At 43.0% G+C, this 16,642-nt stretch overlaps 1 protein-coding gene across 1 annotated transcript; it reads right to left on the reverse strand.

Annotated features, from left to right (window-relative positions):
- Positions 1-5,739: 5,739 nt before the first annotated feature.
- On the reverse strand, positions 5,740-14,233 carry LOC126989226 (protein Wnt-7b-like). The gene is made up of 7 exons (XM_050847861.1): positions 14,077-14,233; positions 12,606-12,679; positions 11,454-11,623; positions 9,345-9,468; positions 8,198-8,353; positions 6,409-6,580; positions 5,740-6,138 (listed from the first exon to the last, which is right to left on the reverse strand). Exons 1-7 carry the CDS (start codon positions 14,231-14,233, stop codon positions 5,987-5,989), a joined length of 1,005 nt encoding a protein of 334 aa, XP_050703818.1. The 3' UTR covers positions 5,740-5,986.
- Positions 14,234-16,642: the final 2,409 nt, after the last annotated feature.

Here is a 16,642-nt window from a genome sequence, read left to right on the forward strand (position 1 = left end):
AAAAGCAAATGGCAAACTGACTAATGTTCCTGGAAATATACCCATGATCAGTGGCAGTAAACAAATGAAACAGAAAACCTGATGGAGTACAAAGATTAGGAAAAAAACTACGTAGATGACAGAGCTGGGATAACTGAGCTTAAAATTGTTTGATATCTAATCTAAATTTAACATGGACAAGCTGGAAGAACAGCAGAAACATGAACACAACCAGTAGACTGGGCATTGGCAGATACCAGTTGTTTGCTCTTGTGAATGTCACAAATAATATGGAAGAGGTAGTTACGTACGTAAAGAATTTACCTACATGGAATTGTACAACAATCAGGGTGGCCAAGAGGAAGGTGGCGAGTATGTTTTGCTGTATTTGGAAAGTCCCAGTGTAACTGTAGATAAGTAAATAAAGAAAACGAAATGTGTAGGAGTAAATCATGATGAGAAGCCTTTGAAAAGACCTTATAATTAGTTCAGAAATTCCTATACTTGAGTTTAATAAAGTAGCTCAAGTATATACAAAATGCTTTCAGAATCAAATTCCCAAAGCCTGAATAAATGTTGGTGGGCAGGAACACATTCACATAAAGGCTGTGTACCGTGGGTTACCCAAAGTCTACTTCCCACGGTCTCCTGAATGTGTGTGCCTGTGTTAAAACTCAGCCCACCTAGCTGTTCATCCTCCCTTTCAGGATGCTTGATAAATGGAAACCTGGGAAGGTAAACTCTGGTTTTCATCATATTCATTCTCTAACCAATCATCAGGTTCTGTGTTGTTCCTCCACAACTACTGTTGCTATAGTCTTACTGAATTATTTTGAAAAAAAATATCAAGGAGATTACACAGTTTGAAAGTATTCAGGTCTGAAGATAAATATGAAGAAAACTAATGACCCTCCTTCAAAGCCTGTATGCCGTCAGTATTACTAGGAATACAGTCACCAGGAGTGACATGCAGTAATACTTGTATTTATAATAGTTTCACTAACAAAAATACACTCAAAAGGCCCTTGTTTGGGAACTATGACAAACTGCAACATATTGTTTTTAAGTTACCATTTGCAAAGGTTAAGGAGTCAAATATTATTAGTTATTGCCCTCTGACTGGTCCGTCTAATACTTAATGGCCCATATAATTATAAATGATCAGACGGGATGGCCCAGGCTAGGCACATCTGTGGTGTTGTGAACAATTATTAAGGTTGCGTCACCACACTAATAAATTTGCTAACATTGTCGTGTTCAAAATTCGAGCCAATTAACTTACGGTGCAACTGTGCCAAATTTGACCTGTCCAGCCCACTCCTGAGTCCTGACCCCCGGATTGCCACTCAAGTGTCGGTCCCTGGCAACAAGTACCTAACCATCTCGTTACTATCCTCTGGGAATAAACATGCATTGTACGGGATAGAAGGCCAGCAGTGCATGTCTATGTCATATGCCAAGACCCAAACAGGTAAACAGCAATCACGATGCTAACTCTGGTCCGTGTCGCAGTAAAGATTACACTGTTCCAAATTGTCAATGACTAGACACACGACCCAGCTGGCCTATTCATACGAACGAAATGCAGCCCATGATCAGGATCACTGATAACCCAGGGCAATGACTAGTTAACTATCTCCCTCCCTCGATACACCTTCATAATGGCTGCTCAGCATCTCATGCAAATGAAGATAATGAACAATAAGCAAAATATATACTAGGGTAAAATTCTTTTTGTAATTAGATTTATATATTAATATTTTCACCTGGTTAGGTCTACCTCTTTATCAGTCTACCTACCTATAGAAAATCCACTTCCATACGTTTGTGTTAAGTGTGTGTGTGTGTGTGTGTGTGTGTTAAGCAGTGACAATCACTAACCTGCAGCAACTGCTGGATCATTCAGTCCAGCCTGGCTGTCGTTCAGACATCCCGGGGAGTGTCTGTTAAGCCGCTCGTCTGCTGGGGGTATATAAAAAAGTATATACCTGTGTGATATACCTATGTGGAGAAAAGGAATAGCCTATATGCTAGACAATCCTTCCAGGCTGTGTTATTGTATAAAAAAACATTTATTCTAGAAAGGTTTTATTTTATGGTGTTTTTCACACACCAAATATAAATGAAAAGCATATTCAGGAAATAAAATATACTGACAAGGAAAGGGTAACAGCGTGGCAACAAATCGACTCACTGGGGCCTCGCCCGCTGCACCCCGACATCTGAACCAAGGAGGCTTGCCTACCCTTGATATAAACCGTTCACTGACGCACCGCTGAGCTACAGTCACCAGTCACACACACACACACACACACACACATCGATGTACTGGACACGACTGTCTGTTAGTGTTCGAGGAATGTCTTAAACTCACCCATATGTCTGCATCCCTAATTAATTAAGTCTCGTTGTGGTGTTTTTTGCTTTATTTTTGAGCACATATCGGCAGCAAAATGATGGAAGAGGTGCCACTCACCCATGCGGTCAGCAAATTATGATGGGCCGGGAGGGAGGACTACAGTTTAACGCAAAGCCAGGCACATTACCTCGCCAGTGCATCTGCAAGACTGTGGTCTGTTAACTGCAAGGATACTACATAGTCCCCATGCTTGGATGTAGAGCCTTCTAGAATTCTTGATTACCAGACATCTAGCAACTACCCACGAACCGAAGCTTCAACCACCGGTTCAGTTTCCCGTTCGCCGCACGGCATCTCGCGTAGTGACTTGTCTGGGTGTTGTTATTAGGCTCTCAGTCGCCTGGAGAGGTGCCACAACACATCAAATGATCGTACTGGATCTCTCAGTGTGTGTTCAGAAGAGGACACAAAGGCTGCCTGAATATGGAAATTAGGCCTCTGCGAGGTTCCTTCCTTATCGCCCTTGTACCAGTGTGTGTGTAGGGGGGGGGGGGGGTAAGGACTGAATGGAGGATGTTGCCGTCTGACGATCATTAAAATGTTAATCTATTAACATTGTGCCAAGAAAGAGATTGACAAATATCCTAATATACAAAGTTCAAATATTAAAGTCGAACTATAGTGAACGGATAAGATATTTTCGAGAATAAGGCTTGTCAGCGTGAAGCGTGATGTTTTCTTATTAACATATAGACTACCTATTAAGTAAACTACTGGATTCATTCATATTATTTAACGGTTAATAACACCATCCGGCGTGCCTCGTTCCGCTGATTTACTGATTGAATAGTCAACATTCATTACTGTTGGCTTGTTAGGTATTTGGTTGGAACAGTTGCCATGAATACATAACGTCATATATAGACTGTGTGTGTGTGTGTGTGTGTGTGTGTGTGTGTGTGTGTGTGTGTGCCACGCACGCCAAACAAGCCTGATTGAGAATGACACGTGTAGAAAAGCTTAAAAATTCGAACACTTGAATCTTAGTCATGCGTACTTTTTCAATCAGTGCTAACATTGTCAAATCTTATCAAAAACATCTAAATAAAAATATAACTATTCAAACATATTAGCGTCCACCTGAATTCGATTAGCATTGAATATTCTATCAACAAAGATCAAGTACTGCGTGACTGTCACGGTGACTGCACAGGATGCTTCAGAATGAAAAAACCTGCTCGAGACTCACCTGCTGGAAGCTGAAGGGCATGACGCGGGTGTCGGAGGAGCCGCCGCCCCGCCTGGAGCCGCGGTGCCGCCTCGCCGCTCGTCTCGTCGGTAATGAAGATTTACTTCCTCGTGAAGCGGTGCTCCAGGCCTGGGTCGAGCACCGATTCGAAAGTGTTAGTTGAACCCATAAAGAAAATTAGCAAGCTGTTTCTATTTTTAACTTTAATGCCCATCTTAGGTCCTCCCCTCCCATACACATACTCGTACATAAAAATGCCCTCCTGTGTGTTCAGACGTTCCCAGAATTATTGAGTAAGCGGCAAGGAGCACCTGATAGCTATGAGTATAAGAGAGAGAGAGAGAGAGAGAGAGAGAGAGAGAGAGAGAGAGAGAGAGAATTATCCGTAATTGGCAAAATAACATCATCTCAGGGCGCCTCCAAGCACACACACACACACACACACACACACACACACACACACACACACACACACACACACACACACACAGTCATATCCATGCGCCCTGAGGGGAGGGTGAGGGGGCCCCCATTCCGCCTCTTAATTGTGCGGCGAGTATAGTTACTTATAATTATAGTTAAATGGTTAGTTTAATAGATAGTTCAATAGTTAGTTTGTTAGATCGTTAGATGGTTAATTACTAGAAGTTAGTTAGTTAGGTAGTTAGGTAGGTAGACACTAGGAGATTCAAGGGAGTATACGCTACAGCTGAGCCTGGCCGCGGTGCTCATCTCCTCATTGGCTTCTGGGCTTGTGGTATATATATAAACCACAGTTTACTTCTCCAGGTTTCTCCAGGTAAGTACTCATTTGTCGACCAGCCAGAAAAGGAGGGCAAACAGCAGGCTGGGCTGGGCGTCGATTACTTGGGCCGGGATTCGAACCCAGGCACTCAGATTAGTAGTCAAGCATTTTAACCAATTCACCACGAAGGCACCGATCACAGCTTTATTACAAGTGCATTACTGCATAAGAAAGATGTATTTCATGTACAGACACATATATATATATATATATATATATATATATATATATATATATATATATATATATATATATATATATATATATATATATATATATATATATATATATATATATATATATATATATATACAGCTTACAGCTACATGTAGCACGCCTGTGTGTTATGGGCATCACAGCAAGGTTTGTAGTTTCGTTATCTCAGCTCGCCAGAGGAAAAATAACAGTCGTAGAAAACTGGTTGCCCTGTCCGTCATGCCCGTGAAGCTGCAACCTGTGGTTTGTGACGCAATTATGAGGCCACATCTAAGTGTAAATACAGTTGTTTGCCGAATATCAGCCTTTTGTATGACATATCGAAACAATGAATGTATGTATTTGTCATATAATAAAATTCCAAATATAGCAAAGATCTCACTTCATCCCTGAAATGACGAGGACCATGGAAATATTGCAGCAGTCGGACGGACGGACACACACACACACACACACACACACACACACACACACACACACACACACACACACACACACACACAGGGCAGTAGATGTGTTTCTAAAGTCGGGATGTGTTTAGAATATATTAGTCGGTCTGTCAGAAATGTTGCTCCACCGGCGGTCACTCGTGGTGACAGCAAAGACGTTATCTAAGGAGTCACAAAGTGATATCACAAGAGTATTAATAAAAGATCTAGATATACCATTTTCATGTAAATATTGTAAAAAACATATGTAAAAGCTCTTCTTTCTGCCTTGCAGTTTGTGCAGAGACTGTTTAGGCTCCGTCACGGCAAAGCGTTGATATGCAAATATTCTCACAGCACTTGATAAATCTCAAGACAGATCACTGATTACGAATATCCAAATTGTTTATATAGCTCGTAAAAGTGTTAGTCAGACTACTTGCAACTGGTGTTCCATCAACAGCTGCCTCAGGAGTAAGCGTTGTGTTGGCCGCCGCTACATGGAGGGCGTGTGTTGGTTTATGCTTCGGCAGCTTCGCTGCCAGGTCAGAGGAGACACCAGCACCTAATGTCATCTGACAAAAACACAGACCCGTGCAGATCACATAGGGAGGTACAAGGCAGTCGTTCTTGTTGAGGGTTGGCTGGTGTGGATCCTTAGCTGGACACCCACTGATGGTGCAGAAAGCCTATCACCTTGTTCGTGTCTGCGCATCAGGGGAGAAGAGAGCATTGGTGGTGGCGTCCATGTTGTAAACACGCGGGCCACCTAGCACAGCGTTTCAGGCAATGCCATCCATTACAGAGTGTTTGTACGACGTCACCGCTCAGAGATGTCTCGCAGTCACTGAAGAACCTTGTCGATGCTGAACGAAACTATGTCCCTCGCGCCCTCCAATGAAGAATCTCTGCCGGGAGAGCACAGCCTCGCCGCCTCCCGCTACGGACGGTCACTTGCAGTTGTTCTCCTCAGTGTCCTCCATGCAGGTGTGGCACTGCACGTAACAACACCAGTGAAACTTGCAGTTGCAGTGCCATGTGCGTGTGTACTGGTGAGTGTTGTACCCGCGGCCGCAGCACAGCAGGTCACAGCCACCTGGCCCTGATGATGAAGAGGAGCAGTGAAAGTCTGACCGATACTCTGTAACTCTAACTCTGTAACCATCACTTTGTAACGGTGCACTGTGCTGGGAATTTATAAAAAAAAGCTCTGCTGGGTCACAATTATTGAGTCGCATTATGTCGAATTTTATTGCATGCAGCCCCTAGAAGTTCGGCAGGAAACTAGCAACAACATTGATGATTACGCTAAAAGGTGTGGAGAAACAAACACTGTAAAATGCAAGTAAATTTTGAGGTCGCAGTATATTACCTGACGAAGTTCTGTTGCATTTGCGACCCACGGTGCCCAGCGAACCCACCGCGGGATTCATCTGGCAGTAGTTGGGACTCCTTTCCAAGTACACGAGATGAAACTTGCGGGGCCGTCGAGCTCTTCTCCTGACCCTCTCCAGACGCAGGTGAGGCGTGGATCTTCTCCGGCCCTGAGCAAATAAGGAGAATCACTTTTGCAATGAAAAATTCGTTGCTGTTCCACCTCACCACTGGCGACATATGTGGCTTCCTGTAATGCTATCAATATCAATGTATGTAGGTGGGAGAGTATTATAATTATTATTATTATTGTTATTATTATTATTATTATTATTATTATTATTATTATTATTATTATTATTATTATTATTATTATTATTATTATTATTATTATTATTATTATTATTATTATTATTATTATTATTACTATTATTATTATTACTATTATTATTATTATTATTATTATTATTATTATTATTATTATTATTATTATTATTATTATTATTATTATTATTATTATTATTATTATTATTATTATTATTATTATTATTATTATCATTATTACTATTATTATTATTATTATTATTATTATTATTATTATTATTATTATTATTATTATTATTATTATTATTATTATTATTATTATTATTATTATTATTATTATTATTATTATTATTATTATTATTATTATTATTATTATTATTATTATTATTATTATTATTATTATTATTATTATTACTATTATTATTATTACTATTATTATTATTACTATTATTACTATTATTATTATTACTATTATTACTATTATTATTATTACTATTATTATTATTACTATTATTATTATTATTATTATTATTATTACTATTATTATTATTATTATTATTATTATTATTATTATTATTATTATTATTATTATTATTATTATTATTACTATTATTATTATTATTATTATTATTATTATTATTATTATTATTATTATTATTATTATTATTATTATTACTATTATTATTATTACTATTATTATTATTATTATTATTATTATTACTATTATTATTATTACTATTATTATTATTATTATTATTATTATTATTATTATTATTATTATTATTATTATTATTATTATTATTATTATTACTATTATTATTATTATTATTATTATTATTATTATTACTATTATTATTATTATTATTATTATTATTACTATTATTATTATTACTATTATTATTATTATTATTATTATTATTATTATTATTATTATTATTATTATTATTATTATTATTATTATTACTATTATTATTATTATTATTATTATTATTATTATTATTATTATTATTATTATTATTATTATTACTATTATTATTGTTACTATTAATATTATTATTATTATTATTATTATTATTATTATTATTATTATTATTATTATTATTATTATTATTATTATTATTACTAGTAGTAGTAGTAGTAGTAGTAGTAGTAGTAGTAGTAGTAGTAGTAGTAGTAGTAGGAGAAGGAGGAGGAGGAGGAGGAAGAAGAGGAGACATGGAAACATGTAAACATGGACGAGCAGGCAGCAGAAAGCCTATTGGCTCATTGCGGGACTGCCTGCTTTCAGTGATTTAATCAATTCATCAGCCCTAGGAGTGGCTTACGGGAAGGATTAAAGCACTTCTGGAGGAGGAGAAGGAGGAGGAGGAGGAGGAGGAGGAGGATAATGATAAGAAGAAGAGGATGAAGAGAAGATGAAGAGGGAGAGGAGGTGAATGGAAGGGGAAGGGGGTGGAGAATACCTTATGCACTGAGACGGACTTGGCCTTCCTGTACTTGTGGAAGAGGTGCCTCCCGATGAAGGTGAAGGGCGGGAGGGTCTTCCAGCAGGTCTTGACGGTGCAGGAGCCCGACACGCCGTGGCACTTGCACTCCGTCCTCATCCCGCTCCGCACCGCCTGGGGGCAAGACGCGGGTTAGTGCTTCACGCCAACATGGGGACACGGCACCCCCTTGGCACCCCTGGAGCTGCACTCCCCCCTTCCCCCACCGCCCCATAGAAAAGGAAGTGTTATCCATTTCGCGATGATTGTAGTAATGAAAAAAAATGATAGCAATAATAATAATAATAATAATAATAATAATAATAATAATAATAATAATAATAATAATAATAATAATAATAATAATACGTGTTATTATTATTATTATTATTATTATTATTATTATTATTATTATTATTATTATTATTATTATCTTTATTAACAGGTGTTGTTATTGGTGGTGGTGGTGATGGCGGTGATGGTTCTGCTGTCGCTGCTGTCCTTGCTTCTGCTACTCTTGTTATACTGATAGAGCAGCCATTAGGATGCAAGGTAGCTATACAATCGTTCTATTCATAAGCGGGTGCATACGCTATAGCTGCGCGTGCTGCGGTGCTCATCTCTGTACCTTTGGCCTTTTGAGTCTGTGTTAGGTAAGAACCCAATACCCCGGGACACGGGCCAATGTGATATCCGGGATTGCCACAGTTTACCTTCCCCAGGTTTCCCCAGGTACCAATTTATCGACCAGCCCGGAAGGGAGGATGAACAGCTGGGTGAACTGCACGCCGACTGCCCGGGCCAGGATTCGAATCCAGGCCCGTGGATTCGTAGCCAGGCGCGCTGACCACTGCTCCACGGATGCGCATATTATTCTTAGCACCAATATTAATATGCTCAAAAGGAAAAGTATTAAGAAAATAGTGCTAGAAGAGAGATAACTAAAGTACCTTTAGTAACAATTATTACACTTCTAACAGCCGCATGTGCAAAGGAAAAAATTGGAGAATAGTGGGAGCAGGGACAAGTAGGGCAACAATATGCAAATTTTCTAAGCAAGAACAGTTTCTGGTGAGCATGCACGGAGCCGCCGCTGCCTTGTGGAGGCGGCGCCCCGGACACTAACCCTGCGTCCCGCCCGGACACTAACCCTGCGTCCCGCCCGGTTGTTGTGCAGGTTCATGAGGGCGCGGCCGCCCCCCTCCACCTCGCGGGCGTCCAGGAACTTCTTCGCGAACCTGACCCCGAACCTACAGGCGGCCGGGAGGAGGAAGGAACAAGGGGCCGATGAGTATGGGGCTGCGTGCGTAACTTGTTGAATCTGTCTCATTATTGTGAGTGTTTTTTTTTTATTTATTTTTTTTATTTATTTTTTTTTTTTACAACAAAGGAGGCAGCTCAAGGGCATACAAAAAAATAAAACAATAATAAAAAAAAAAAGCCCGCTACTCGCTGTTCCTAAAAAAGAAACAAAAGAGGTGGCCGAAAGGAAGATCAAATACGGGAGGAGAGGTGTCCTGATACCCTCCTCTTGAAAGAGTTCAAGTCGTAGGCAGGAGGAAATACAGATGAAGGAAGATTGTTCCAGAGTTTACCAGCGTGAGGGATGAAAGAGTGAAGATGCTGGTTAACTCTTGCATAAGGAGTTTGGACAGTATAGGGATGAGCATGAGTAGAAAGTCGAGTGCAGCGGGGCAGCGGGAGGGGGGGAGGCATGCAGTTAGCAAGTTCAGAAGAGCAGTCAGCGTGGAAATATCGATAGAAGATAGAAAGAGAGGCAACATTGCGGCGGAATTTAAGAGGTAGAAGACTATCAGTATGAGGAGGAGAGCTGATGAGACGAAGAGCCTTAGCCTCCACTCTGTCCAGAAGAGCTGTGTATGAGATGCATACTCCATACGAGGGCGGACAAGGCCCCTGTATATGGACAGCAACTGTGCAGGGGAGAAGAACTGGCGGAGACGGTACAGAACGCCCAGCCTCGAGGAAGCTGATTTAAGAGATGAGATATGAAGTTTCCAGTTGAGATTTTGAGTTAAGGATAGACCGAGGATGTTTAGTGTTGAGGAAGGTGATAGCTGGGTGTTGTCAAAGAATAGGGATAGTTGTTTGGAGGATTGTGTCGAGTGGATAGGTGGAGAAACTGTGTTTTGAGGCGTTGAAGGACACCAGGTTCTTCTTGCCCCAATCGGAAATAATAGTAAAGTCTGAGGCTAAGCGTTCTGCAGCCTCCAGCCTTGAGTCGTTAAGTTCCTGAAGGTGGGTCTTCTATTAAAAGAAGTTGAATAATGCAGAGTGGAATCATCGGCGTAGGAATGGAGAGGACAGTTCGTTTTGGAAAGAAGATCATCAATGAACAACAGGAAAAGAGTGGGAGATAGGACAGAACCCTGTGGGACACCACTGTTAATAGATTTACGGAAGAACAGTGACCGTCTACCACGGCAGAAATAGAACGGTCAGAAAGGAAACTGGAGATAAAGGTACAGAGAGAAGGATAGAAACCGTAGGAGGGTAGTTTAGAAAGCAAAGATTTGTGCCAGACCCTATCAAAAGCTTTTGATATGTCCAGCGCAATAGCAAAAGTTTCACCGAAACGGCTAAGAGAGGATGACCAAGAGTCAGTTAAGAAGACTAGGAGATCACCAGTAGAACGCCCCATGCGGAACCCATACTGGCGATCAGATAGAAGGTCAGAAGTGGAGGCGCTTTTGAATCTTCCGGTTAAGGATTGATTCAAAAGCTTTAGATAGACAAGAAAGTAAAGCAATAGGACGGTAGTTTGAGGGATTGAGCGGTCACCCTTCTTAGGTACAGGCTGTATGAAGGCATACTTCCAGCAAGAAGGAAAGGTAGATGTTGACAGGCAGAGGCAAAAGAGTTTGACCAGGCAGGGTGACAGCACGGAGGCACAGTTTTTAAGGACAATAGGAGGCACTCCATCAGGTCCATAAGCCTTCTGAGGATTGAGGCCAGAGAGGGCATAGAAAACACCATTTTGAAGAAAACATCAGGCAAACACACATGGCATGGTATATCAGTATTTGGGTGTCCTGTGTATGAAAGTACGCTGTTTGGTGTACATGCACACGTAAGCTTGCTTCATTCTGAATGCCCCGCGTTTATCATCTTTCATATATGTTGTATTGGGGCATGCATTGACAGTAAGTCTGTGATATATATGTCCAGGAGAATGAAGAGTTCAAACAGGACATTCTTAACATGCACCTCTCACCTAATGTCGGCGCTGCAGCCGCCCCATTTCCACCCGGAAGAACTGTACCGCCCTCGCCTGCGGTCGTCACAGCCAAAGGTGGAGATGTTGCCACGGGAGCAGGCGGTCGTGACGCTGTGGGTGACTCCCGCGCTGGTCACCGCGTACGTGTAGGCGGCCTCGCGGCTCCCCTGTGGATACCAGTGAGAGGATTGGTGAGGAGAACAGGTGAGGGCCTTCAGAGGTGCACCATCGCTCACCGCACTGAACTGTTCCTATTTGTCAATAACTAACCTGACATCCATTAATATTTTTGTTTTTTAGAGGCATAGCTGTCATAATTCACAAGAGATTAGCACACTAGGAACTTTCCTTTGTTGAGAAAAAAATGTCAAGGAAGCCTTCAGCCATCCAGGTAACCACACCAAGAAGTCATTGTATATTCTTTCCGTAGACCAACACAACTGAGTTACGACAAATCAGATCATGTTCGCTGTTACTTATTTATGAATTCCTTAAAAAAACTAAATAAAATCAAGTCAATTATTTTATTCCAAGAAATTCTCTGCTTGAAATGAGGCGTTCGGAAGAAGAGGGTGAAGGACTGCTGCCCCAGGCCACCGGTGCAGCAAGACCCCAGCAATGCCACATTCAAGGGCGGCCTGTCTGCGTGTGTTTGCCTTTTCGTCATAATCACCGGGCGGCCTCGATGGGGATGTCCCGAGGGTTGATGGCGGGAGCAGCAGCACTGAAGAGTTCTGTGGCGTTATGTTTAACGTCTTGCCTCCACGAGATTATATGCCGAAAATGACCCACAGTTTGCTGCCTGCACTTTATGTCAGGCATGTATGGCGTCGCAGAATCACAGAAGTCATGTGAGGTATTCTCGTCACAGATTTCATGCGGATACTTGCTGATGGGCCGTTACAACGCCAGAAAACGGGCACACAGATAAAGAAACCCAACCGGTTCTGGCACCAGCGCTACGAGTGATTTATATACAAAATTGTAGGGGACGCGTGGCTGGTGGCCTGAGACCGGCCATTAAGGGGGTGACTGGGCTTGCTGGGGAGGGGGAGGAGGCGGCCAACAGCATGACTGACGGGCGGCCACTTTTGATGCTCACCCAACTAGCTCCTTCAAGGCATGACATTTATTACTAATAAATTTTACTTTCGGTGCAATGATGGCCACGCTGACCACACACTGGCTCCCTCCCCTCCCCTCAGAGATGGGTGTGGCCAGCGCTGGCGGAAGTCGAGAGTGAACTCAGAAAGACCCAGCATTTATATATTTTGCATCTTACGAATGCTGTCAAAGTTGTCTGATAATGTGACAACATACATGAACGCTAGCGTTCATAAATAATGTGTTCAGTTAATGCATCTGCCACTGAAAGAGGAGCTGCGCCCCCAGCACAAACTACCCCACCGGGCGGATGGCAGGGCGGGTGTTTTCTTGTCCCCGGCCATACAGGCTTCGTGATGCGACAAATGATCTGGTTCAGTCCGGGGCCCCATCCTGCCCTGCTCAACTCACTCCCCTTGGTTTTTGTAAGATAATGTCCGCGGGCAGCGAGCCTCACTGGTGGCTTTTGTGCCAGATTTCCTCCGTTAGAAAAGGATCATCCAGGAGAATGTACCGTAACTGATTGTTAAGACTGGTGGCACAAAAGACTTTCTTCATTGACTGTCCACAACGCTTTCACAACGAGGGGGTGCAGGCCAGTCCCTGAATAGTGAACATGTCACGCAGTAAATCGGTCTGCAGACCATCTTCGAGAGGAGTTTTGAGCAAGTTGAAAGTTACATGAACACGGACACAGAAGTTGGTAAACACTCATAACAAACCTGCTCATCTTGTAGGAAGGTTTACGAGAAGAGTGTTGTTCGGTGAAGAAATATGGCAAGCTGACCATGTCCCGGGGGGATCTTACCAGGCTAATGGACCTTTGAATTGGGTTTTAGAGAACAAAAATGACAATCGGTACAAAACGAGGATTACATGCTATTACGTAAACAAATAGAGCTGAGGGCAGAGAAGGAGATAAGTAGGGGGAACAGGGGCTCAGGCAGGGAGCAGTGAAAGAGACGTGTTGAGGGGACGAAGCAACCCTTGTGGGGCGCTGTGTGCTCACCCTTGCCCGGCGGCGGGAGAATAATGGGGACACAGTCGCTGAGAGCCTCTGGGAGCGGGGATGGTTTGCTGATATGTCGCAAGGTTAATCCCATGCTCAAGTGCGGAGAAAGGCTATATACCTTCCCTCCACGACAGCTTAATGGTCAGGGATGCAATGCAGTACGTGCAGCTCGGGCTACTTTAAGAGGTTCATCTGGAGTTTTAGAAGCCCAGAAACATGAATGACTATATCGTCTTACTCTTTATATTATGATTATTACATATGATCCTGAGCGACAGAAGTACAAGTAACATCCTGACGAGTGAGAACGAGGGTGTTACTGTCAAGGTGCTCGCTTCCATCTTTGTGTTAGTAGCGCCATACAAGCTGCATAATATCAATCAATGTCTGAAATGTGTAGTTTAGAAAAGCATGGATGAAACCTCGCCAGCCATTATTAACTGACCCACAAGAACGATGTGGCTGAACGCGCTGCTGCTGGTAGACGCCAGGGAACAGCTCCACCGATGATGCTGGAACTGCTGCTGGCACTCTCGCAGGCCCGCCTCGCACCTTCACCGGATGGCCACCATGGCGTCAGGCGCCCGCGTACAGATGCGGGCTCTGGCGGGGCGTGAGGCCGGGCACCCGCGAGCACAGCAGGTGGGCGCCAGGACCCCATGAGGGCTTCCCTTCTTCCTCCCTCTGAATTCCTTCCCTCCTCTTCTGGCCTTCACTCTCTCCCCTCTTTCTTCCTTCCTTCTTCCTCTCCTTTTCCTCCAATACTTCCCTCCCATTCATTTTCTTCCTTTCCTCCCATTCTCTTACTTTCTTCCTCCTTTCCTCTTTTCCTCCAAGTTTTCTTCCTCTCTTTATCTTTCTCTCACTTTTTTCTCCATTTCTTCCTCCATTTCTTTTTCCTTCCTCCTTTTTCCTCCTTTCTATATCTCCCTTTCTCTCCCATATCTTTCTTCTTTCTTCCTCCTCTTCTTCATGTTCCTCTCTTCCTCCTCCTCCTCCTCCTCCGACCCAGTTCTTCCTTCCTTCCCCCATCTTCCACCTCTCCTTTCCTCACCATCTTCCTCCTTCTTCCTCCTCCTCCTCCTCCACGACCCAGTTCTTCTTCCTTCCTCCCATCTTCCACCTCTCCTTCCTCACTGTATCTTCCTTTTTCCTTCCTCTTCCTCCCTAGACCTTGCAGCAGCAGGAGGAGGAGGAGGAGGAGGAAGGAGGATCTTGTCACTTGAAATGTCTTTTTAGAGAGAGGTTATGGGTGACCTTGTGTGTGTGTGTTCGTGTGTGTGTGTGTGTGTGTGTGTGTGTGTGTGTGTGGTTAAAGCTTACGACACCTCCTCCCTATGCCCTCAATCTCTCTCTCTCTCTCTCTCTCTCTCTCTCTCTCTCTCTCTCTCTCTCTCTCTCTCTCTCTCTCTCTCTCTTAAAAGGTCAATTAAGTAAGGAGAGACATGCTGTGTGTAATGTAACTTAGATGCGTGGGGGGGGGGGGGAAGTTGGGGAGAGGGGAGGAACTGATTGCATTGGTAACAGTGGGGTTGTGTTTAAGGCGGGGGGGAAAGGGGAGGGGAGAGAGAGGGGAGGAACGAGAGGGGAGAAAGGATGGGGGTGAATGTTCTTGTATGAGAGAGAGCTTGTACTATTGTGTTCAGTAAATTGTCTATCTATCTATCTATCTATCTATTTATCTATCTATCTATCTATCTGGGAGTTCATGTGGGCATTGATGAATTCATAAGAAAGAAAATGGTAAGAAGGACTGTATGGCTGTGGTGATGGGTGGAGTGAGGGAGTGGATTGGGGGGAATGGAGTGGAGGAGGAGGACTGGAGGTATAGGGTGGTGGAATAGATGAAGTGGAGTGTGGTAATGAAGGAGAATGGAGGTAAGGGGAGTGGAGTTATGAGAAGGGGAGTGAAGTGGAGTAGGGAAATGGATGAGAAGTGGATTGGAGGTGAGGAGTGGAGTGGATGGGAAGAGAGTAGTTGAATGGATTGGAGCTGTAGAGTGATGTGGAGTGGAAATGTGAAGTGGAGTAGTGAAATGGAATGGACTGAGAGTGAAGTGGAGTAGTGGGGAGTGGAAGGGAGTAGGGAAATGGAGGGAACTGGACTGGACAGGAGGAGTAAAGTGGGGTAATGGAATGGGGAATAGAGTAGTGGAGTAGTGAAATGGAGTAAGGAAGTGGAGTAGTGGAAAAGAAGGGGAGTGGAGTGGGTGAATGGAAGGGAGTCGGGGAATAGAGGAGAATGGGGGAAGGGGAGAAGGAAAAGAAAAGGAAGAGAAAAGGAGAAGAAGAAAAGGAAGAAAGAATGAGAAGGAAGGAGGGAGAGGTTAACAAAAGAGAGGAAGAGGAAAATGAAGAAGAGGAGGAGAAGGAAAAGAGGGATGGAAGAGATAACAAGAGGAAGATAAGGGGAAGAAAAGAGGAAGAAAAACAAAAAATAAAGAGAATGGGGAATGGGGAATGGATGGGGAGTAGGGAAGTGGAGGAGTGGAGTGGAGTGGAAGGAGTGGAAAGGTCAACGCACATTGCTTCGTCCTTAAGTGGACAAAAAAAAAAAAAGCATCTGTTGTTTAAGTCATGGCTGCTTCGGGCAAGGTCACAGACCCACACACACACACACACACACACACACACACACACACACACACCTGGAATGCAGCCAAACCAGGTGATTCGTGTACGTGTGTGTGTGTGTGTGTGTGTGTGTATGTGTGTGTGTGTGTGTGTGTGTGTGTGTGTGTGTGTGTGTGTGTGTGTGTGTGTGTGTGTGTATGTGTATGTGTATGTGTGTGTGTGTGTGTGTGTGTGTGTGTGTGTGTGTGTGTGTGTGTGTGTGTGTGTGTGTGAGACCTTTCCTAAATGCTACCCATCAAATCTCCCTTTCTTGCCACCCTTAACTGTTCTTCCCCTCCCTTGATTTCTCTCTCCCTCTTCTCTCCTCTCCCTTAATCTCCCTTAATTACCCTCCCCTCCCTTTTTCCTCCTTTTTCTCTCTCTCTCTCTCTCTCTCTCTCTCTCTCTCTCTCTCTCTCTCTTCACCAAAGTTGTAGTGCGAGGATGGAACAAGCTC

Source organism: Eriocheir sinensis, unplaced genomic scaffold, assembly GCF_024679095.1.
Source record: "Eriocheir sinensis breed Jianghai 21 unplaced genomic scaffold, ASM2467909v1 Scaffold1100, whole genome shotgun sequence".
NCBI lineage: Eukaryota > Metazoa > Arthropoda > Malacostraca > Decapoda > Varunidae > Eriocheir > Eriocheir sinensis.

What these genes read in the sequence shown, in the direction of transcription:
- LOC126989226 (XM_050847861.1), bottom strand. Translation starts at nt 14,233, where the DNA reads ATGGGGTCCTGGCGCCCACCTGCTGTGCTCGCGGGTGCCCGGCCTCAC. An exon ending in TGGCCATCATTGCACCGAAA is followed by an intron (nt 11,624 to 12,605) that starts GTAAAATTTATT and finishes TGGTATCCACAG; the next exon opens with GGGAGCCGCGAGGCCGCCTA. An exon ending in ATGCAACAGAACTTCGTCAG is followed by an intron (nt 6,139 to 6,408) that starts GTAATATACTGC and finishes CTTCATCATCAG; the next exon opens with GGCCAGGTGGCTGTGACCTG.